The following is a 23,313-nucleotide window of genomic DNA, read 5'->3' as shown; positions in this document are numbered from 1 at the left end:
TATCTACAGAGGGCACTGTGGCCTTATCTACAGAGGGCACTGTGGCCTTATCTACAGAGGGCACTGTGGCCTTATCTAGGGGTGTGTTGCATTATCCACAGAGGGCACTGCGACAGCATCCACAGAGGGCACTGCGGCACTATCTAAAAAGGGGCTGCCCAATCTTGACATGTGTGCTAACTGAGTCGCCGGACTGCATTTAGCGACACTTAAACTGGAAAGCTGGATTGTTGAAATAAGCACGTGGAGAAATATCTCAAATTTTAAACCTAGCGCTATTATTATAGTAATGTAGTATTATTATTCTAGTAATATAGTGTTATAGTAGTTCAAATAACTAATTGATTAACAATAATTTTGTATTGTATCAAATTTGAAAGTAATGCGGCCCGTCAACTTCCCATTTTTTCTATATGCGGCCCACTTACCCGGCCGAGTTTGAGACCCCTGGTGTAGATGAATCACCATCTCTGCTTCTACTTTCCTATATTGATGTCTGAATCTCCTTTCCTCCATACATAAAGATTGTCCCCTGGTCCTTTGTACAGTTCTTGGAATGAATAAATCATGTGCCAAATCTTTGTATTGACCACACATATACATACTAATAAGATCACCTCTAAGAGGTATTTTTTCCGAGCTGAGCAAGCTTGAATTTTCTAACCTCTCATTATAAGAGACTTCCCATCCCATTTAATAATCCAGTCGCCAGCCTTTGTACCCTCTACAGCTTTCCTATATCCTTTCTACAGTGTGGAGCCCAAAACTGAATCCCATTTGATTCATATTTTAATCATTATGGCAGCAAACAGAGCTCTGTGAGATACACAATGGGCTTCATGTATCCATACTGTCTCTAAAAGAAACGTGGTTATGTGTGTGGTCGATAGCAACCAATCAGAGCCCACATTTTATTTTTTCAGCGCATTATAGAAAATGAAATCTGAGCTCAGAGACACTTTTTATATGCCACAATTTTAATAAATGAGGCCCATCGTCTAAAATAAACTACAGTTGCATTATGGATTTGATCCTCTGCTGCCAAATTGGTCTTCTGTTTTATGAAACAAAAAGAACTCCGTAAATATAAGGAATACAATTATGGAATGAAATATTTACTTATGCCTTGGAAAAGTTCTTCAACATTGATGGCATTCTTTGCACTCGTTTCAACAACAATTGATCCAATTAACTCGGCATATTCCTTGGCGTCTTTCATTGATACCTCCCTGAAAGAAAATATAAATATCACAGTTGTCACACTTGGAAGCATAGACTGTGGTGATAGATTGTTTTAAATTTGTTTTATCAAATAAAGGGAACATTTTCTGGAAAACCGTGATTAACCACTTCCTGCTGCAGCCACTTTTGACCTTCCTGACAGAGCCTTATTTTTCAAATCTGAGGTGTCACTTTATGTCGTAATAACTTTGGAATGCTTTTACCTATCCAAGCGATTCTGAGATTGTTTTCTCGTGACACATTGGACTTTATGTTACTGGTAAAATTTGGTCGATACATTCAGTATTTAATTGTTAAAAACATCAAAATTTTGTGAAAAATTGCAAAAATTATAATTTTTATAAATTTAAATGTATTTGCTTGTAAGACAAAATAGTTGCTAATTAACGTTTCCAATATGTCTACTTCAGATTGGCATCGTTTTTGAACATCCTTTTATTTTTCTAGGATGATACAAGGCTTAGAACTTTAGCAGAAATTTCTCACATTTTCAAGAAAACTTCAAGTGGCTTTGAGAGGCCCATACAATACAAATCCCCATAAATCATCCCATTTTAAAACTGCACCCCTCCAAGTATTCAAAACAGCATTTAAAAAGTTTATTAACTCTTTAGGCGTTTCACAAGAAGTAAAGCAAAGTACAGGTGAAATTGCCAAATTACATTTTTTTTGCAGAAATGAATTTTTTTCTGTAGTACAGAAGGTTTGATGAGAGAAATGCAACTCAATATTTATTGCTCAGATTCTGAAGTTTTTAGAAATATCCCACACGTTGTCCTAGTGTGCTAATGGACTGAAGTACAGGCCTTAGAAGCAAAGGAGCACCTAGAGGATTTTAGGGACTTCTTTTTATTAGATTATATTTTAGGCACTATGTCAGGTTTGAAGAGGTATTGTGATGCCAAAACAAAGGAAAGACCCCAAAAATACCCTATTTTGGAAACTGCTCCCCACAAGGAATTAATCTAGGGATGTGGTGAGCATTTTAACCCCACAGGTGTTTCATAGATTTTATTAGAATTTGGACGTGAAAATAAAATTTTTTACATTTTTACAATAAGATGTCGTTTTAGCTAAAACAAAATCAATTTCCACAAGAAATAAAGAAGAAAAAGCCCCCACCATTTGTAAAGCAACTTCTCCAGCGTACGGGAATATCTCATTTGTTGTCATAAACTGCTGTTTGGCCACACGGCTGAGCTTAGAAGGGAAGGCGCGCCATTTGTCTTTTGGAGCGCAGATTTTGCTGGATTCGTTTCTCGGCACCATGTCACATTTACAAAGCCCCTGAGGGACCAGTACAGTGGAAACTCCCCAAAAGTGACTCCATTTAGGAAACTACAACCCTTGAGGAATTAATCTAGGGGTGTAGTGAGCATTTTGACCCCACAGGTGTTTCCTAGTTTTTATTAGAATTGGGCAGTGAAAATTTTAAGAAAAAGAACTCCAACATTTGTAAAGCAACTTCTCCAGAGTATGGAAATATACGGCAAAGCTCAGAAGAGAAGGAGCGCCATTTGGCTTTTGGAGCTCAGATTTTTCTGGTTTGGTTTCTTGGCACCATGTCACTTTTACAAAGCCCCTGTGGGACCAAAACAGTGAAGACCCCCCAGATGTGACCCCTTTTCGGAAACTACACCCCTCAAGGTATTCACCTAGGGGTGTAGTGAGAATGTTAACCCCACATGTGTCTTACAGAAATTAGTTTACACTCGATGTTGCAGAGTGAAAATGGCAATTTCTCCATAGATATGCCAATATGTGGTGCCCAGCTTGTGCCACCATGAAAATACAGCTCTCTAATTATTATGCTATGTTTCCTGGTTTTAGAAACACCCTACATGGGGCCCTAATCTTTTGCCTGGATGATCGACCAGGCTCAGGAGTGAAAGAGTACCATGCAAAATTGAGTCCTTATTTTTGGATTTACACAATTGCAGAGGCTCTGATGTGAAATAATAAAAGAAACCCCTGAGAAGTGACCCCATTTTGGAAACTATACCCGTCAAGGCATTTATTAAGGGGCATAGTGAGCATCTTCACCCCACAGGTCTTTTCAATAAATGATTGAGCTGCGGATGGTGCAAAGTAAAAATTGCCATTTTTTTCCAGATATGCCATTTCAGTGGCAAATATGTCGTGCCCAACTTGTGCCACTAGAGACACATCCCAAAAATTGATAAAAGGGTTCTCCCTGGTTTGGCGATGACATATATGTGGAAGTAAACTGCTGTTTGGGCACACTGTAGGCTTCAGAAGGGATGGAGCGCCATTTGGCTTTTAGAGCGTGGATTTAACTTGGTAGTTTTGTTTGGAGTTTTTCTGGTATTTCAGTTTATAATGTGGTGTCATATGTAAGCTGGGCAGAGTACATCGGGGGCATAGTCAGGTGGTATAATAATGGGGTAAAAAAATCAAACAATAAAATAATTCATAGATGTGTGTTACGCTGTGAAGAATCCTTTTTGCACAGGCCGGAGTCGCACTGATAAATTATGTATTTTCTTATCCCCCTTTTGTTACACACTGCATCTTTGCAGTTTGGGGAATTTAGTTGGGAAAGTGTTGTCCTGGTATAATACGGGCACCCTCGCTTCCAACAGATATATTTGAGCCCTCCCCTTCCTGGTTCCCTAATTTTTAGGGCCTTGATAAATCACCGCTTGAAACAGAAGAAATGTTTCCCTCGGGCCTGCGCAACCGCATATTTTTCTTTCCTGAATGGGAGCCTTAACTTAGTTGATTTTTTCATAGACACAGTGGTATGGGGGCTGTTTTTTTTGCGGGACAAACGAACACTCATCCCCATACATTACTGGTAATAACTCCTCGTGAAAGGAGCAAACGAGCGCCGATCAACGAACTGTCTCGTTGATCGGTGCTTGTTGTTACTGCCAAAATGGGCCAGTGTAAAAAGTCCCTACTTACATGGAGCTCCTCAAAGTAATCAATAACCCATTTATCACTGATCGCTCAATCATACAGTAACCCTAACAAATGTTACCTTTCCTTGCATATTGAAATTCAGAATCTCTATATCAGGGATCCTCAATCAGTGATTAGGGTGCCAGACGTTGCTTGAGACCCCCAACTGTGTGGCACATAATAGAAGCCTTCAGTTAATGACTGGCGGCATGCTACAGCGTGGCCGCATCTATCCTGCATGAAATCATTGATCTTTCTATAATGATTATAGGAAGGCAGGGATGTGTATGTTATTGCATGTACTTGCATCATAGCATGATGTGCAAATGGTAAGTTAGTTTTAGTTTTACGATTCTACGTGCTATGACATGTTCTTCTCTCGCTTTCTATTATACATGACAATGCTTTGCCTGTTTCTTATGCATGCCAAGTAATAAGGTTGTATTATACAACAGAAAAACCCAAAGAGGGGGGCACGCAAGTCACAGGGAGAATTTATTACATGACAACATACTGTAATGTGCCCTTCCCTCAATTATTGTTACTGGTAACATTATTAGGTATAATAAAATAGCACTTAAAATAGTTAAACAAAAGATAAGTCAATTCTTGCATTTATTTATTATGGTCCATCATGTCACCACTTGCCACTTGCCGCTACAATATATGGGAAACCCTGTGCGTGTGGGAAATCATCATTGTAAGTTTGGCCAGTACATTACCAATTTCTTTATTAACATACAACATTCACATTGACAATATTGAATATATCATAACTATAAGGGGACTATGGCCACTGCGCCTACCTGTGCGGTCGATGTCCTTCTTTTTGTCACTTGTTGTTAATAAGAAAGTGCACGTTGTGCGCCTTCTTAAAGGGCCTGGCACTCAACATCTGGCTAAACACCTCTAATCATTGAAACCTGCTCAGGAGGGCCATATCTTGCCTGAGCAACAAGGTTCTCACTGTTTTTTTGTGGATCCCCTGTGTCATCTGGAAGATGGTGCTTGTAACCCAGGGCAACGCTTGGCACAGCAGGTTTAGAGGCAGTCAGATAAATAGGCCAGAAGTCAGGACAGGCAGCAGATGCCGTTACGGGTATGGATAGCAATAGGTCAAGGCAGGCGGCAAGCAAGGATAGTACAAGTTCAGGCAGAGGTCACAACGGGAAATCCAGACTAAGTCAGAAGGCAAGGTAACAGGGAAAACTGGGTACAGGGAAGCTCACAGGGATAACTTGGTTGAACAAGCAAAGATCTGAGGGAGGCGGGTCCTTAAATAGGAAGACTTTTTACACATGCCGGTCCTTTAAGAAAGGAAGAGTCAGTGCGTGCGCCCTCTAGTGGCTGTAGCCGCACATAGTGGATGATAGCCATGGAGGGAGGTGAGGGATGCAGTTACCTGACGACGCCCAGAGCCGGCAGAGCGTCTGGATCGGGTGAGTGGAGCTCGGGACGAGCATGAGGGAATGGAGGGTGAAGGAACCAGAGCAGAGGCCATGGAAGCAGCGGGGAAAGGCGTGGCAGCCATTACAGTACCCCCCCCCTTACGCCCCCTCTGTTTTGGCTTGCTTGGGAACCTTCATTCAAAGTTCTTGATGAGATCTGGGTCTTTGAAATTCTCCACGGGTTCCCATGATCTCTCCTCAGGACCATAATCCTTCCAGGCCACCAGGTACCACAATCTCCCCCGTGTTCTTTTGACATCAATGATCTCTTTAATCTCAAACTCAGCATCAGCCGCAGGAGCAGGATGGACAGGAACTTTTTGAGAAAATCGGTTGAATATTGTAGGTTTCAGCAGAGAAATGTGGAAGGAATTAGAGATTTTCAAAGACTGGGGAAGGCGAAGTCCGAAAGTTACTGGATTAATCTGTTCTGTTATCTCATAAGGAAACAGAAAACGAGGAGCGAGTTTGTAACAAGGGGTCTTCAGTCGTATGTACCCGGTGGACAGCCAGACTTTATCCCCAGGAAAGAGCTACGGCGGTATCCTGCGTTTTTTATTGGCGTTTCTCTTGAACCCGGCTACGGCTTTGTGGATGGAGTCCTTGGCCTCCTGCCATATATGTACAAAGTCAAGGTGGACCATGTTAGCAGCTGGAACCTCAGAAGGTACAGAAACTGGTAGAGGTAATCCTGGGTGCTGGCTATACACCAAGAAGAAAGGAGAAGAGCGGGTAGATTCCCCCGTATGGTTGTTGTAGGCAAATTCGGCCCATGGAAGTAGACTTGCCCAGTCGTCTTGTCGTGGAGACACAAAATTTCTGAGGAAACTTTCAAGTATTTGATTTATTCCCTCTACTTGACCATTGGATTGAGGATGGTAAGCGTAAGAGAAGTCAAGTTTGACCTCCAGCAGTTTGCACAAGGCTCTCCAGAACTTGGATGTGAACTGTACTCCTCTGTCAGAAACAATATGTTTAGGAAGACCATGAAGGCGAAAGATGTGCTTGATAAAAAGCGTTGCCAGTCGGGAAGAGGACGAAAGGCCTGAAAGGGGTACAAAATGCGCCAATTTGGAAAAGCGATCCACGACTACCCAGATCACGGTACACCCAGCAGAACTTGGCAGATCAGTAATGTAGTCCATGGCAATGTGCGACCAGGGAGAGTCAGGCACGGGTAGAGGATGCAAAAGACCTGCAGGTTTTAAATGGGAGACTTTATTCTGAGAGCAGATGGAGCAGGCTGAAACAAAGTCTTTAGTATCTTGGAACATGGAAGGCCACCAGTACTGACGGCTAATCAAATTGAGAGTCTTTTTGATGCCAGGGTGCCCAGAAACCCTGGAGGCAGGACCCCAGCGGAGAACACAATCCCTTTGTTTAGAGGGTACGTAGGTCTTCCCTCGGGGAATGTGTACCACTTCAGCCGGGGCAGTGATCATAATGCGTTCTGGATTTGTAATGAACTGGGGACAGGGCTCTTTATCTGTGGGGTCAAAAGAGCGAGATAAGGCGTCAGCCTTGGTATTCTTTCCATCGGGTCTGTAGTGAAGATGGAAATCAAATCTGGAGAAGAATAATGCCCACCGTGCTTGGCGAGGATTTAGGCGTTGAGCAGATTGCAGGTAAAGGAGGTTTTTATGATCTGTGTAGATGATGATAGGATGCCGTGCACCCTCTAGCAAATGTCTCCACTCCTCCAGGGCCCATTTAATAGCCAAAAGTTCTTTATCTCCAATACCATAATTTTTCTCCGCAGGTGTAAATGATTTGGAGAAAAAGCCACAAGCCACATGTTTCCCTCTACAACTCTTTCGTGAAAAAATAGCTCCAACTCCCACAGATGAAGCATCAACCTCCAGAACAAAGCGTTGGGTGGAATCCGGTCTATGTAGGACTGAAGAAAAAGAGAAGGCAATTTTAAGAGCTTGGAATGCGGCTTCGGCCTCCGTAGTCCAGTCTTTGGCATTAACCTCCTTTTTGGTCAGTGCAGAAATAGTAGCTGTCATAGAGGAGAAGTGAGGAATAAACTGGCGGTAATAATTTGTGAATCCCAACAGGCGTTGGACAACTTTGAGTCCTCGCGGACGAGGCCAGTTGAGAATTGAGGACAGCTTGGCTGGATCCATTTGAAGTCCCTGGTCGGAAATTACATACCCCAGGAAAGGCAGGCTGGTCTTCTCGAAGAGGCATTTCTCCAGTTTAGCAAACAGAGAGTTCTGTCACAGACGCTGTAACACTTGGCGCACATGCACACGATAAGTCTGAATATTAGGAGAAAAGATTAAAATGTCATCTAGGTATACCACCACACAGGTGTACAACAGATCTCGAAAAATGTCATTAACAAATGCCTGGAAAATCGCAGGAGCATAACAAAGTCCAAAGGGCATGACGAGGTATTCAAAATTCCCATCACGAGTGTTGAACGCGATTTTCTATTTGTCTCCTTCACGGATACGAATCATGTTATAAGCTCCACGAAGGTCTAGTTTGGTGAAAATTCTCGACCCCTGTAAGCGGTCAAAGAGTTCAGAGATCAACGGTAACGGGTACTTGTTTTTTAACGTGATATTATTCAACCCACGGTAATCAATGCAAGGACGCAGGGAGCCATCTTTTTTCCCCACAAAGAAAAACAGCAGGAGAGGAGGACTTACGGATGAATCCTTTCTCCAGATTCTCTTGGATATACCGAGACATGGCCTCCGTCTTGGGCAAGGACAGGGGGTAGACTCTACCTCTGGGGACCAGGTCTATGGCACAGTCGTATAGCCTGTGAGGTGGCAGCGATTCAGCTTGTTGTTTACAGAAAATATCAGAGAAGCTTTTATATGGAGTAGGAAGTCCTGCTGAGTTAGGTTCTGTAGGCTGAGGCTTGTATAGAGAATAGTTTGTAGGCAATGTTGGTGACAGAAGTCACTCCAGCGGGTAATTTGACCTCCAGTCCAGTCAATAACAGGAGAGTGCTTCTGCAACCACGGTAGACCCAGTAGCAAAGGGTTCAGAGAGTTCTTTAAAACGTAGAAGGAGATACAATCCTGGTGCAGCGCCCCAGTTAACATAAAAATGGGCTCGGTGACAAGATAAATAGTCTCCTGTAGAAGCCTCCCATCCACAGAAGCAATGACCAAAGGTTGGGTTAGTTCTTGAACTGGGATTTTGTAGCGATTAAACAGGGACTGGCACAGGAGATTCCCAGCGGATCCGAAATCTAGAAAGGCTGGAACGCAGAAAGTGGTTCCTGCCAAGGACAGTTTTGCCGGTAGGGTCATCTTTTGAGAGGGTGGTACTCCACCTAGGGTAGCCTCTCCTACTTGCCCTAGGCGTTGGAGTTTTCTGGCCTCACTGGACAGTCCTTGAGGAAGTGTGTTTTACCACCATAGACATAAATTCAACTTGCGTCTATTCTGGCGCTCCTCAGGCGTGAGTCTTGTTCTCTCCACCTGCATGGGTTCATCCGACCGAGAGGAAGATGAGGCAAGAAGAGGCCTTTGGAAGGTTGGTGCCAACCGTGATGTCCGATTGCCCCGAGCAGATTCTTGTTGTCTCTCGCGGAAACGTATATCAATCCGATTGGCAAGAGTGATCAAGTCATCCAAGGATAGTGGAAGGTCTCGGCCAGCAAGTTCATCCTTGATTCAGCCCGCCAGACCCTCCCAGAAGGTAGATACCAAAGCCTCGTTATTCCACTGGAGTTCTGTAGTCAGGATGTGAAATTGAATGGCGTCTTGGCCTACAGTGGAGGTTCCTTGCCGGAGCTTGAGAAGAGAGGAACAAGCTGAAGACGCTCGACCCGGTTCTTCAAACACCTTTTTAAATGTGGAGAGAAAGTTCTGAATATCAAACATTATGGGGTCGTTTCTCTCCCACAAGGGCGATGCCCAAGCCAGCGCTTCGCCAGAAAGCAGAGACAGGATGTAGGCCACCTTAGCCTGGTCTGAGGAAAAATGATGCGCCATGACCTCAAAATGGATGGTGCATTGATTAACAAACCGTTATTGGCTGGAGGAGACAGGCACCGAGTTTTATTACAGAAAGAGGCTGAAATCATCTCACAGACAGAGGCACAAGGACCTCTCGGCCTTAATGACCGGAATGATCTTAGTGCCTTTCTAACATAAAAGAACCTTGTCGTTTTTAACCTAATGAATAAATAGTAACATATTGTTACTTCATTTTGACATAACATGATGTATTGTTCCACCGCATTATATATTGTGTATTTCCCTGTCTTCTAGTAATTTGTTGCATAACGTTTTGTATTGCTATGTGGATAAAAAGGCAGGTAGAGGAAGTGACGCCAAGGCTTTGAGAAAGCGTGTACGCACGTGAATCGGCCGTAGGCTTAATTCCACATCCTGACCGAGATCCAGAAATAAAGAAGTTTGTTGCAATCCGGTGAGTGCCTCGATATTTCTACTTGTTTGATTAACAAATCCCCTGCATGTTTTGGGGTTACCCTCATAGCGGGAAGGCGTAGGTAAATGTAGTCCTGGACTGTAGACAGGAGCTTGCGGTGGTGGTGGCTGTATCGGAGGCGCCGGAGGCGCTAGTTCGTTCAGACGAGTGGACACATTTTGCAGAAGCTTTAAAAGCTGATCTTGGAGGACTCGTTGTCTTGAAAGTTCCTGAGCCATATCAGCCGCATCAGGCAGGGCTGTGTCAAGGGGATCCATGGCTTGTTCAAACTATCATGGTTCTCACCAGTTTTTTGTGGATCCCCTGTGTCGTCTGGGAGATGGTGCTTGTAACCCAGGGCAACGCTTGGCACAGCAGGTTTAGAGGCAGTCAGATGAACAGGCCAGAAGTCAGGACAGGCAGCAGACGCCGTTACGGGTATGGATAGCAATAGGTCAAGGCAGGCGGCAGGCAAGGATAGTACAAGTTCAGGCAGAGGTCACAATGTGAAATCCAGACTAAGGCAGAAGGCAAGGTAACAGGGAAAACTGGGTACAGGGAAGCTCACAGGGATAACTTGGTTTAACAAGCAAAGATCTGAGGGAGGCGGGTCCTTAAATAGGAAGTCTTAGGATTTTGACACACGCCAACCCTTTAAGAAGGGAAGAGAGCGCGTGCGCCCTCTAGTGGGACATGCCCTATTTTCGGTCGTTCTCCCGGCCGCCCGGCTCCCATAATACACGGCCATCACTGGAATGTGTCCCGAGTAACGGCCGTGTCTTCCGTCGCTTGCACGCTATCTTTCTTCTCACAGTGCGAAGTGCATGTGAGGATGAGGAGGAGGGTATTTTTTTGCTCCCTGTAGGAGCGTAATTCCCCAACATCAGCTTCGGCAACGCTGTGGCCGTGGATTGGGGATTCCGCTTCAGGAGAAGTCACTGACTACACTGTCCATATATGGACACAGTGACGTCAGGCACTTCTGAAGCGGAATCCCCGACCCTGTGGCCGGTGTTTCCGCTCCAGGAGAAGTCCCTGACTTCACTGTCCATATATGGACATTGAGGTCAGTGACTTCTCCTGGAACGGGAGTGGGGGGGGTGCTATGTAAAAGGTTCCTGTGTAGAACTACCTACAGGGGGTTGTGTGGCATAACCTACAGGAGGCTGTGTGGCGTTACCTACAGGGGGCTGTGTGGCATTACCTACAGGGGGCTGTGTGGCATTACCTACAGGGGGCTGTGTGGCATTACCTACAGGGGGCTGTGTGGCGTTATCTACAGGGGGCTGTGTGGCGTTACCTACAAGGGGCTGTGTGGCATTACCTACAGGGGGCTGTGTGGCACTACCTACAGGGGGCTGTGTTGCACTACCTACAGGGGGGCTGTGCCAGTATCTACAGAGGGAAGTGTGTGGCAAAAAATTTACAAATGAAATTCATCCGATTTTAAAACGGACAGGGGAAGAAAAAAAAATCGGCTGTTAAAAACGGCAACACGGCCCGGAACGATGCAAAACGGATGCAAAACAGCCGGGAAAAACGGTCCAAAACTGACATTTTTACCAGCCGACACTCGGACCCTGTCGTGTGAATAGAGCCTTACAATTTTGTACAAAGCTGCAGAATACCATTTTCAAACCATCAGCTGCTGCTATTGGAGACTACTCCAGGGACCTGACCTAGGAATTATTTTCACAAATTACATACCCCCGTGAAGGGTGTTTAAACGTAAAGGTCAAGCAATCCTTTAGATTCCACCCCCTGTTTAGCCGTAGGCAAAATCCAATAGTAGGTTCTCGATCTGTCCAGAGGCCTGTCCGTGACACTAACCCATAAAAAGTGCAGATTTGAATGGTATAACATATTTACTTTGGTATGTACCGAATAAAACATGAAGTACCACTCTCTACACTACATTCAATCCATTACTGGAGCGCAAAAGACTGAACCCCTTTAGTTCCTTTGGCCTGCAGACACATGGTGTGCGCCAAATTTCACACTGACATATTTACCTGCAAACGCTTGCAAATTCATCTAAAATGTATTCTCTTTAAGAACCACAAGAGGTCTCTGAGACATTATAAATTTCCTACCGGTGACCATTGCATTACACGTATTTAAAAAATGTTAAAAGAATCAATATTCTGAAAAATTCCAGAGGCTTGAGGTTTCCAAGGGTTTGATTTTTGAGGCTTTGGATCACTTCCTGTTCAAAATAGTAAGATTATGATTTTTACCATTGTTTTTTTACTTACAACTAATTTCTAGTCATTGTCAATCTAAGTTCTCATTTAGACAGGCGTATTGTACCCGTGTATAACAGCCCGTATTTCGGATGTAACACCTAGACCTAGATCCCTATAGTGCTTTACGTTCGATGTGGGGGGGGGGGGGGGTCAGAGTATTACAGTACTGGAATACAGACTTTTAAACTCAGGTACACATCCACCTGAATGAGGGAATGCTGCATTCTAGGGGTATGTGCACACACAAAATCAAAAACGTCTGAAAATACAGAGCTGTTTTCAAGGGAAAACAGCTCCTGATTTTCAGATGTTTTTTCAGCCACTCGTGATTTTCGCTGCGTTTTTTACGGCCGTTGTTGGAGCTGTTTTTCTATAGAGTCAATGAGAAATGGCTCCAAAAACGTCCCAAGAAGTGACATGCACTTCTTTTTCACGGGCGTCCTTTTTACGTGCCATTTTTTTAAAATGAGGCGTAAAAAACCGCCCCGTCGGAACAGAAAGCCGTATTTCCCATTGAAATCAATGGGCAGATGTTTGGAGGCGTTCTGCTTCTGTTTTTTCAAGCATTTTTCGAGGCGTAAATGCCCCGAAATACGCCTGAAAACACTCTGTGTGAACATACCCTAAGGCCTCACACACACTTCAGTTATTTTCTTCAGTGTGCTATCTGTTTTTTTAACGGATAGCACACCAACACATTCATTTCTATGGGGCCTTGCACACTTCCGTTATTTTCCATGCATCCGTTCCGTCAAAAGTAGAAGAAGCCCCAGAAGAAGCCGATACGGCGAAACCCTGGGTTGGGCTAACTTGGCGTGCCTTGATTATATATGCTGTTTTAAAAAGTTCTGTTTGTGAGTAGCAATAAACCTGTCTTTTATCCCAATTTACTGGCAGTACTACTCTATCTGTCATCTTTCCCATAGTAGATTCATATTAACATCAGAAAGAGCCCTGGATAGCTACCCAGCCACCAAGATTACTGGACTGAATTTGTGGAATCATTTGGGTCATCTGAGCGGCTAAGTAGCCTTTTTTTTTTGTATGTTTGTAAAAGAGTTTTTGATACAAACACTTAACTTAGCCTGCTCCGACCTTTTTTCTGACATTAAGGCCTCATTTACACGAGCGTGTGCGTTTTGCGCGCGCAAAAAACGCTGCGTTTTGCGCGCGCAAAAGGCACTTGGCAGCTCCGTGTGTCATCCGTGTATGATGCGCGGCTGCGTGATTTTCGCGCAGCCGCCATCATAGAGATGAGGCTAGTCGACGCCCGTCACTGTCCAAGGTGCTGAAAGAGCTAACTGATCGGCAGTAACTCTTTCAGCACCCTCGACAGTGAATGCCGAACACAATATACACCAACCTGTGAATAAAAAAAGACTTTCATACTTACCAAGAACTTCCTGCTTCCCCAAGTCCGGGCTCCCGGCCGTTGCCTTGGTGACGCGTCCCACTCTTGTCATCCGGCCCCACCTCCCAGGATGACGCCGCAGTCCATGAGACCGCTGCAGCCTGTGATTGGCTGCAGCCTGTGCTTGGCCTGTGATTGGCTGCAGCTGTCACTTGGACTTAACTGTCATCCCGGGAGGTCGGACCGGAGTTATCGGTAAGTCAGAACGTCTTTTTTTTTTTACAGGTTCATGGATTTTCGGAGCGGAAGTCACTGTCCATGGTGCTGAACCAGTTTAACGCTTTCAGCACCGTGGACAGTGACTGTCTCCTGACGTCGCGTACCCGAACATTTTTTACCGGTTTCGGTCAAAACGAGTTTGGCCGAACCCGGTGAAGTTCGGTGCGCTCATCTCGAATTTGACACTCCGTTTGGATGTTTGTAAACAGAAAAGCACGTGGTGCTTTTCTGTTTACATTCAGGAGTTTGACAGCTCTTGCGCAAATCACGCAGTTCGCACGGAAGTGCTTCCGTGCGGCATGCGTGGTTTTCACGCACCCATTGACTTCAATGGGTGCGTGAGTGCGCGAAAAACGCACGATTATAGAACATGTCGTGAGTTTTTTTCTGTGCACACGCGCTGAGCGCAATTCACGCATCGTCTAAACTGCCCCATTGACTAATATAGGTGCGTACGACATGCGTGCAAAGCACGCGCGTCGCACGCGCGTATATTACGTTCGTGTAAATGAGGCCTAAGTGTGCGTGACACAATTATACACATATATAATTGCCGACAACTTTTATATTTGTATATATACTCTGTAAGATACAATAACATTTCTCCTGTACCACCTGGAACTTATAAGCACTTTTATATAGTAATTTAAGAAAACATTAAGGAATTTCACTTCACTCCATGTATATAATACAGAGTTGTTACTTAATAGTTCTAGTGTCTTTACAATAAAAAAATATATATACAGTATGTGTATATATATATATATATATATATATATATATATATATATATATATATATATATATATATATATATATATATATATTTATGTATCAGAGGCAATGTTGGCTGCCTGTTGTACTGAAGCAGTTTTAGGGACATTTGTTCAATATCATGGCCATCCAAATGACATATACTGAGTTGCTGTCAACTTTACTATGACATATAATACAGACCCAATGCATTAAGAGTTTTACAATACAAAGACCCGCTAATACCGTATCAACTTGCACATAGTAGTGATATTGTTTGAGTGCACAAAGGCTCTATCAGATGTCCAATACACAATGTATAGCCTACTTTTATGTTAGGCATATATAAAATAGTCATTTTATATGACCATATTGACCATTACAAAATAGAGGATTCTTCCTTGATGTCTAGTACATCACACATGGAACGTCAGGCAACTAAAAGCCAAATAAATAATAATTTGATAATTAAACTCTGGCACCCAGAGTTTGAGCATAAAGCCAGATTCACACACAGCTAGCATTTGCCTACGTTTCCCATGATATTTTTGCTGCATTTTCTGGGGATCTTAAACTTTATGGCCAGATATTAGTTAAAAAGTCCATAGTAAAATATGAAAACTTCTACATACATAGCATTTTGGTTTGTAGGGTTTCAGAAGCAGTTTGGAGGGTCAGAAACCCTGTGAGAAGGAGGCCCAACAGAGGTATTCCCATCTTGCTGAAGTGCTAATTCCAGAAAAGGGCCACACAGCCTTTGCACCTATGCAGCAGAGACTCTTTTGTATCTTCCGTATCTACATCAGTCATTAGATTGTTAGAAATATAAAGATCTATACACCTGCACTGGCCTTGATTATTGTTACGCCTCATGCACACGACCGTGTGCGCCGGCCGAGTCCCGTCAGTGATCCGAGGAAAGATAGAACATGTCCTATCTTTCCTCTGATCGGAGATTCAGATCATTTTTCACGGACCCCATTCACCCGCTAAAGTGAATGGGTCCATGAAGACTATCGGGTGCCACTCGGATGCCGCCAAAAACGGCTCCAGTGGCACAACGGTCGTGTGCAAGAGGCATTAGTCTATTACATGATAAGCAACAACAACTAAAAGTAGAAAAGGAACAAGGAGATAGGAGTAAAGTGACCAGCGTTGGGATTATGGATAAACACCCTATAGAAGTATGACTTCTGCACAGAAAAATCATTTGACATAAAAGAGTAAATCATAAAACCTTTGGTTTTGTGTAATGTTTTAATTATGCCCCAACATTAATGTACAATCATAGAACTCTTTGCAGAAGCTACATTATGAATGACTAATTTTGCTACCTGATATCGGAGAGATCACATTTATTTCCAGCAATAGCCATAACAATGTTTTCAGGGCCATGTTCTTTCAGTTCCTTCACCCATTTCTTCAGTGTATGGAATGAGTCCTGTACAAATCAGATCTCACATTTATTCTGTCTTCATTAGCAAACACACTAAAAGTTCAGTCAAATTACTACATGACTATATTTTTAATATACCAGATTGTAGTTACTGCATATTAAAACGAAGACATGTACTATATCCTTATTCAAGTTAATAAGAAGATTAATTGAGTTATTATCTCTTAGTCTATGTTCACATCTGCATCAGGGTTCCGTTCAGACATTCCGTCAGAGTTTTCCATCGGAACGAAGCCCTGACTGACACAAATGGAAACCCATTGATTTCAATGGTGACGGATACGGTGCCAATGGTTTCCGTTCGTCTCCGTTGTGCAAGGGTTCCGTTGTTTTGACTTAATGAATAGCGTAGTCGACTACAGTATTGATTCCGTCTAAACGACGGAACCCTTGCACAACGGAGACGAACGGAAACCATTGGTACCGGATCCGTCACTATTGAAATCAATGGGTTTCCATTTGTGTCAGTAAGGGCTCCGTTCCAACGGAAAGCTCCAACGGAACAGAGTCCTGACGCAGTTGTGAACGAAGCCTTACTTACTAAACTAAGCATTATAGAAGTTGGTGTAATACATCAACAACCACTGAAATGTATTGCTAAAAGATAAAAACTAAAAAGGTTACAATACACTACTTGGTGTAGGCACAATAACACCACATCAATATATGCTTGTTTAACCAGATTTTGGAATATTATTTCTGTGATATTTCAGAGCATTAGTGAAGTCCATCACTGACATTGGACAATATGGCCTGGCCTGCAGTGTGCAATTCAATTGGGCCTAAAGGTGTTTGGTATCAGGTCAGGCTTTGTGGAGGGCAGTATTGTTATGATGAAATGGCTAACATCAAACTATTGCCCCAAAGTTGGAGGTACACAATCGTCTAAAATGTGATTGTGTGCCGTAACATAAAAAGCTACTCTATGTACAGCAAGAGATCCATTGGAGTCCGAGATTATGTGACCATGTCACATACCATTAGGTGGGATGTGGTAAAATCCACAAAAGACGCATATTAGTGACTTGTCTTCAGTTTTCCGTATATATTTTGGTAACCATGGGAATACCCGTTTATTTCCTTTCAATGAAAGTAAGGGTCTAAGCCAGACTTTTATTCTCGTTGGCACTATGCATTTTGGCAGGAGTATTTAGCTGGTTCACCAAACCCAGATTGCTCTGTCCAAATGTCATATGTTGACGATGAATCTATCTCTACAGAGAACATATGGTATTTCCAATCCTACAATGTCCAAGTGGTGTTGTGCTTTAAACCATCCCAGCTGGCATATGGCAATGATAATCGTAGGACTGTGGGTGACCAGTAGAAACCTAGACCATGTAGCGCCCAGCAAATAGTTTCTGTGCTTCCATAGTCAGTTTGTAATAAATGCTGCCCAGCTTTAGCAGGACAAATATTTAAGAAATTTAGCTTTTCTGATCCATTCTACTGCTATTGAGATTTATCCCGTGTCAAAAATATGATCATGTTCCAGTAATGATGATTCTGGCTATGGGGGTCATCAAGTCCTAAATATATTAATGGTAAATGCTTGTGTAAAGTCTCAGTCGTAATGGAATCCAGCCATTGATTTACCATATGTATGGTTCTCTGTTTTAGCAGTTATTTTATATTAAGTATTGTTAATGAAATACCAGATGGGTAAAATATGAGGTTATATTTCTTACCTGCTTTGTTATGTCATATACAATAACGGCAGCTGCTGAGCCTCTGTAGTACATTGGTGCCAAAGAATGGAACTGTAAAAATAATAGAAATTTTGTATTGCACTAAGTATACGTTGTATAAGTCCTGTAATATATAGACGGCATGCTGCTGCAACCGCCATTTAACCCCTTAGGTGCCACAGTCACTGGCATCTAAGTGGCTACAGAGGAAGGGGGCTCCCTCTGTCACCCCATTAGTGCGCCGATGGGTTGCCATGGACACTAACAAGATATTGGCCAATAAAAAATAAAACTTATTGGTAGGCATAAGCCTATTTTTGCCACTGCACTATTTTTAGCCCTGTAAGCACATAATTAATCTCTTAAATGTTCACTACATTTGTACATTTCTTCTATTTATATACTGCTGCCCAATATGCAAGGCTTTGAAATTGCTTATATAAGGAAGTGGCCCACAGCAGGTGGCGTAATAGCCAATGCACCTGTGTTGCAGCAAAATTGGTACAAAGCAGGAATAACAAATACCACTACTTAATATAAGAGGTACAGTTCTTAGACATGTCTCAGGCACGTAGACGATGGGAGACTGGCTTTGCTTTACCGTCGCGGTCAGGGCAAGTCCATGATACAGGGGTTGGATCGGCAATACTAGGCCTAGTAAGCCATAACTGGCTTGCTGTTTGCTTGCTGTCACCCGTGGGAAGGCTCCTGCCTGTACCCAACACTGCTCACATGACTCTCACACACCGTCATGGGTAGGCTCCTGCCCGTTACCCGTAACATGGTCCAGCACCACAGATTCAGGTCCAATATAAGAACAGTCGTACACTTGCAGCTCATCACACAACTTGCTCTCCAACACACAGCTCTGCAGAAGCTCTCTGACACGCAGTTTAGGTTATCTCCAAACTTCCACCCAATCACTAAACATAGCTTGGCAAGAACACTGCCATTTTATATTTAAAGTGCCGCGCCAGGCACCGGAACGCAGCGTAGCCACGCTGCGACATCCTGGCGCTGTTATTGAGTGGTAAAAGAGCAAAGATGGCGTCCGGGCTGTACATCCCGGCGTCTACAATTTGAAAGTTGCCAGCAAGCTAACCATCATCATACCTGTACCAATGTAAAAAGATTAACATTACAGGGCTATCAAAGATAAATAGCAGAACAAAAATAAATGAAAGAGGCCAGACTGGCTACTACTTCCTTTTGGTACACCACCTAGGGGCAACAAAACCATCACACATGCAGCACTTAAAAGCAAAGTGCATATAAATAAGCATATCTCCCTTTGCATATATACAAATATATATACAAACAACGCCAATGGTGGCCAAATAAACAGTAATGTATTCTTTAAGGGTGGGAATTCTCTGCCAAAATCTTATGTGTAGGATCATTGAGTGTCCTGGAAGCAGTGGTGCTGGATGAATGCAGCAAATGGAGATGCAATTCATAAAGATACATGAACAACCTGAGCGTTCAGATATATTTCACATACACCAGATTAGTTTATACTTAGTCCATAATTACTTCTCATCTGTAGAACTATTATTAGTATTGTCAGTGAATCTGTTTCATGCACATATAATGTTAGATACTCACACGTTCCTGACCAGCAGTATCCCATATCAGAAATTTATGTAGCTCATTCCCACAAGGAACTGTTTTAGTCATAAATGAAGCTCTGAAAAAGATGTACAGTTCTACAGTTAAAGGGAAATATCTAATAATGAATTTAATAAAGTCCTGTATCCATGAATGCACAGAAATAAGGTTATGTGTAACCACCACGTGCTCAATCTCTGATGGCTTCATCTGCTAGAGCCGGCGTTAGGAGGGAGGCAAACTGGGCAATTGCCCAGGGCCCCCATCCTCTTAGGCCTCCCTGCCCGTGGCTGCTACACAAACCCCCTCATGCCCGATGGTGTCGCTAGCACTGGAGGGGACACCGTTGCTAGCGACAGCCACATTCACTTGTATCTGCGTCTTCAGGTCGCAGATACAAATGAATATTATAAACTGCAGACAACGTTAGGCGCAGGCCGGTGTGATGATGTCACTGCATCATGCTGGTCTGCGCATGCGTCCCGCCCGGAGGCTGTGCATCGCTCTGTCCGTCGTGGGAACGGGGCAAGGCAAGTACAAATTTATTTTATGTTTTGGGTGGCTGTCTGGCAATATATAGAGTGTGGATTGCTGTGTAGCACTATATACAAGGCGGGTGGTGCACTGTGTAGCAGTATATGCAACGGGGGGGGGGGGGGGTGCTGTGTAGCACTATATACAAGGGGACGCTATGTAGCATTATATACAAGAGGGGGCACTGTGTGGCACTATATACAAGGGAGGGGTTCTGTGCGGCACTATATGCAAGTGAGGGAAGGGCTGTGTGGCACTATAAGCAAGGGAAGGGGGCTTTGTGGCAATATACAGGGAGGATTGCTGTGTAGCATGATATATATCAAGGGGGCTGTGTGGCACTACATACAAGGGGAGGGCATTGTGGCACTTTATACAAGGGAGGGGGCTGTGTGACACTATATACAAGGGAGGGGGGCTGTGTGGCACTATATACAAGTGTGGGGCTGTGTGGCACTATATACAAGGGGAGGGCATTGTGGCCCTATATACAAAGGGGCTGTGTGGCACTATATACAAGGGGGAGTTCGGTGTGGCACTATATACAAGGGGGGGCCGTGTGGCATTATATACAAGGGGGCTGTGTAGCACTATATACAAGGGAGGGGCTGTGTGGCACTATATACAAGGGGGGCTGTGGGGAACTATATACATGTAAGGGGGGCTGTGTGGCACTATATACAAGGGGGCTGTTTGGCACTATATACAAGGGGAGCTGTGTGGCACCATATACAAGGGGGGCTGTGTGGCACTATATATACAAGGAACGGGCGCTGTGTGGCACTATAAACAAGGGAGGGGGCTGTGTGGCACTATATACAAGGGAGGGGGCTATGTGGCACTATATACAAGGGGGGCTGTGTGGCACTATATACAAGAGTGGGTTCTGTGTGGCACTATATACAAGGGAGGGGGCTGTGTGGCAATATACAGGGGGGATTGCTGTGAAACACTATACTATATACTAGGATGGGGGTGTGGCACTATATACAAGGGGGGGCTGGGTGACACTATATACAAGGGGGGCTGTGTGGCGCTATATACAAGGGTGGGTTCTGTGTGGCACTATATACAAGGGTGGGGGCTGTGTGGAAATATACAGGGGGATTGCTGTGTCGCACAATATACAGGGGTGTGTGGCACTATATACAAATTGTGGCTGTGTGGTACTATATACAAGGGGAGGGTATTGTGGCACTATTCACAAGGGGGGCTGTGTGGCACTATATACAATGGAGGGGGGCTGTGTGGCACTATATACAAGGGGGGCTGTGTGGCACTATATACAAGGGGGTGTGTGGCACTATATACAAGGGGTGTGGCACTATATACAAGGGGAGGGCATTGAGGCACTATATACGATGGGCGTGTGGCAGTGTATACAAGGGGGGCTGTGTAGCACTCTATACAAGTGGGGGCTGTGTGGCATTATATGCAATGGGGGCTGCGTGGCTCTATATACAAGGGGGGCTGCATGGCACTATATACAAGGGGGTGTGTGGTACTATATACAAGGGGGTGTGGTACTATGTACAAGGGGGCCGTGTGGCACCATATATAAGGGTGGCTGTGTGGCACTATATAAAAGGGGGGGGCTGTGTGGCACTATATATACACAAGGGAGGGGTGCTGTGTGGCACTATATAGAAGGGAGGGGGGCTGTGTGGCACTATATACAAGAGGGGCTGTGTGGCACTATCTACTAAGTGGGCTGTGTGGCACTATTTACTAAGGGGGGGTTGTGTGGCGCTATATATAAGGGGGGAATGTGTCGCTATCTACAGGGGACTCAAAGAGGGCATTACTGCTGTGGGGGCTCAAAGGGGGCACAGTTGCTGATATTGACAATTACTTTTATTGTGTCGAGCACTGAATGATCATTATTACCATCTGGGGCACTGTAGATTATGAGTTTGTTTAGAGGATGGGGTATAGGTGTAGATGGTGCTTGAAAAGAGAGAAACCAACATGTCTGTGTGTCAAATTCTGCAGGGACAAGTCGTGGCTGGAATAAGTTGTCACAGTGGACTGGGCCGAATTGAGAAAAAAAGGGAAAGTGAATTACTCTAATCAAAGAAAACATCACCTATGAGTCACTAGATATAAATGTGCTGTAATCACTTATATCGTCTGCAGAGCTCCTGTGTATAACTGGCATCTACCACTATATGGTCACTACATGGTGGTAACATTGTTCTTTGTATAGTGGTTTTTATTCAGTCACTATGTGGTTGTGGTGTGGAGGCATTATTCAGTAAGGCTGGGTTCAATGGGTTTGCCGATGTACTGTGCCGACGACCTGTCATTTTACGCGTCGCTGTCAAAAGACGACGCATAAAATTACAGCCTCGTCAAAAGAAGTGCGGGACACTTCTTGGGACGTTTTTGGAGCCGTTTTCTCATAGACTCTATTGAAAACAGGTCCAAAAACGCAGCGAAAACGGAGCGAGTTGCTTAAAAAACGTCTGAAAATCAGGTGCTGTTTTCCCTTGAAAACAGCTCCGTATTTTCAGAAGTTTTTGGCTCAGCATGTGAACATACCCTTACAGTATGGGGGTATTAATCTGTCACTATGTGGTTATGGTGAGGCAGTATTATTCAGTAACAGTATGGGGGTTATTAGTCAGTCACTATGTGGTTATGGTGTGGAGGTATTATTCAGTCGACTGCGCTATTGTTTCCGCCAAAAAAACAGAAACCTTATGGAATGGAGTCAAACGGAAAACATTTGCAACGGAAACATTACCATTGAACTCAATGGTAATGCAAACGGGAGCTTTGGTTTGCGTTTGGTTTGCGTTCATGGGTTCTCCTGACGGAAAGGTCTGACGGAAGCCATCAATGGAACCCAGACGCAGATGTGAACAGGCCCTAATTCAGCATTTGGGGCCCCACTTTTAACCTTGCCCAGGGCCACACTTTGTTAAAACCGGCCCTGTCATCGGCAATGTTATATCCACGCATATTTACAATGCATAAACGTTCTGTTTTCTCAGTTCACTTACCCAATAGTTGGGCTGATATTATGATCAAAATGGTCTTGGACAAATCGGCAAACTATGCTTGATTTTCCAACTCCTGTGTCCTGAAACAAAAAATTAAGATCGGTAATTCACTTTGTATCAATCAACTTGAACATTGTAATAACCTAGAGTAAAATCTAAGAAAAAGAATTATTTTTTTAAAACTATATAACTGATTGTCAATGTATGGATTATGTAGCGCAAAACCAGTGCAGGTGAAGGATGATAGCAGCTAAGGAACTTCAGTGGAAGATGCCATAGGAGGATTAGGAAGTTTATGTAACATGTCACAATGAAAGGTCATTAATGTCTGTAAGAGGAGGCTACCTTAGGTGACACAGTATTATTTGTGGTTAATC

At 43.8% G+C, this 23,313-nt stretch overlaps 1 protein-coding gene across 1 annotated transcript in view; it reads right to left on the bottom strand.

Moving 5' to 3' along the window:
• The window catches only part of RAB31 (RAB31, member RAS oncogene family), a 51,403-nt gene that overhangs the window by 5,716 nt on the left and 22,374 nt on the right, over positions 1-23,313 (bottom strand). The window contains exons 2-6 of the mRNA XM_075826430.1: positions 22,937-23,016; positions 19,395-19,476; positions 17,790-17,861; positions 15,980-16,086; positions 1,120-1,229 (exon numbers count right to left, since the gene is read on the bottom strand). Coding sequence (XP_075682545.1) covers positions 1,120-1,229; positions 15,980-16,086; positions 17,790-17,861; positions 19,395-19,476; positions 22,937-23,016 — 451 coding nt within the window. The remainder of the gene's footprint in view (positions 1-1,119; positions 1,230-15,979; positions 16,087-17,789; positions 17,862-19,394; positions 19,477-22,936; positions 23,017-23,313) is intronic.

The sequence above is a fragment of the Rhinoderma darwinii genome, chromosome 5 (assembly GCF_050947455.1).
Source record: "Rhinoderma darwinii isolate aRhiDar2 chromosome 5, aRhiDar2.hap1, whole genome shotgun sequence".
In the NCBI taxonomy this organism is placed as follows: Eukaryota; Metazoa; Chordata; class Amphibia; order Anura; family Rhinodermatidae; genus Rhinoderma; species Rhinoderma darwinii.
This window is presented reverse-complemented; position numbering and strand designations above follow the sequence as displayed.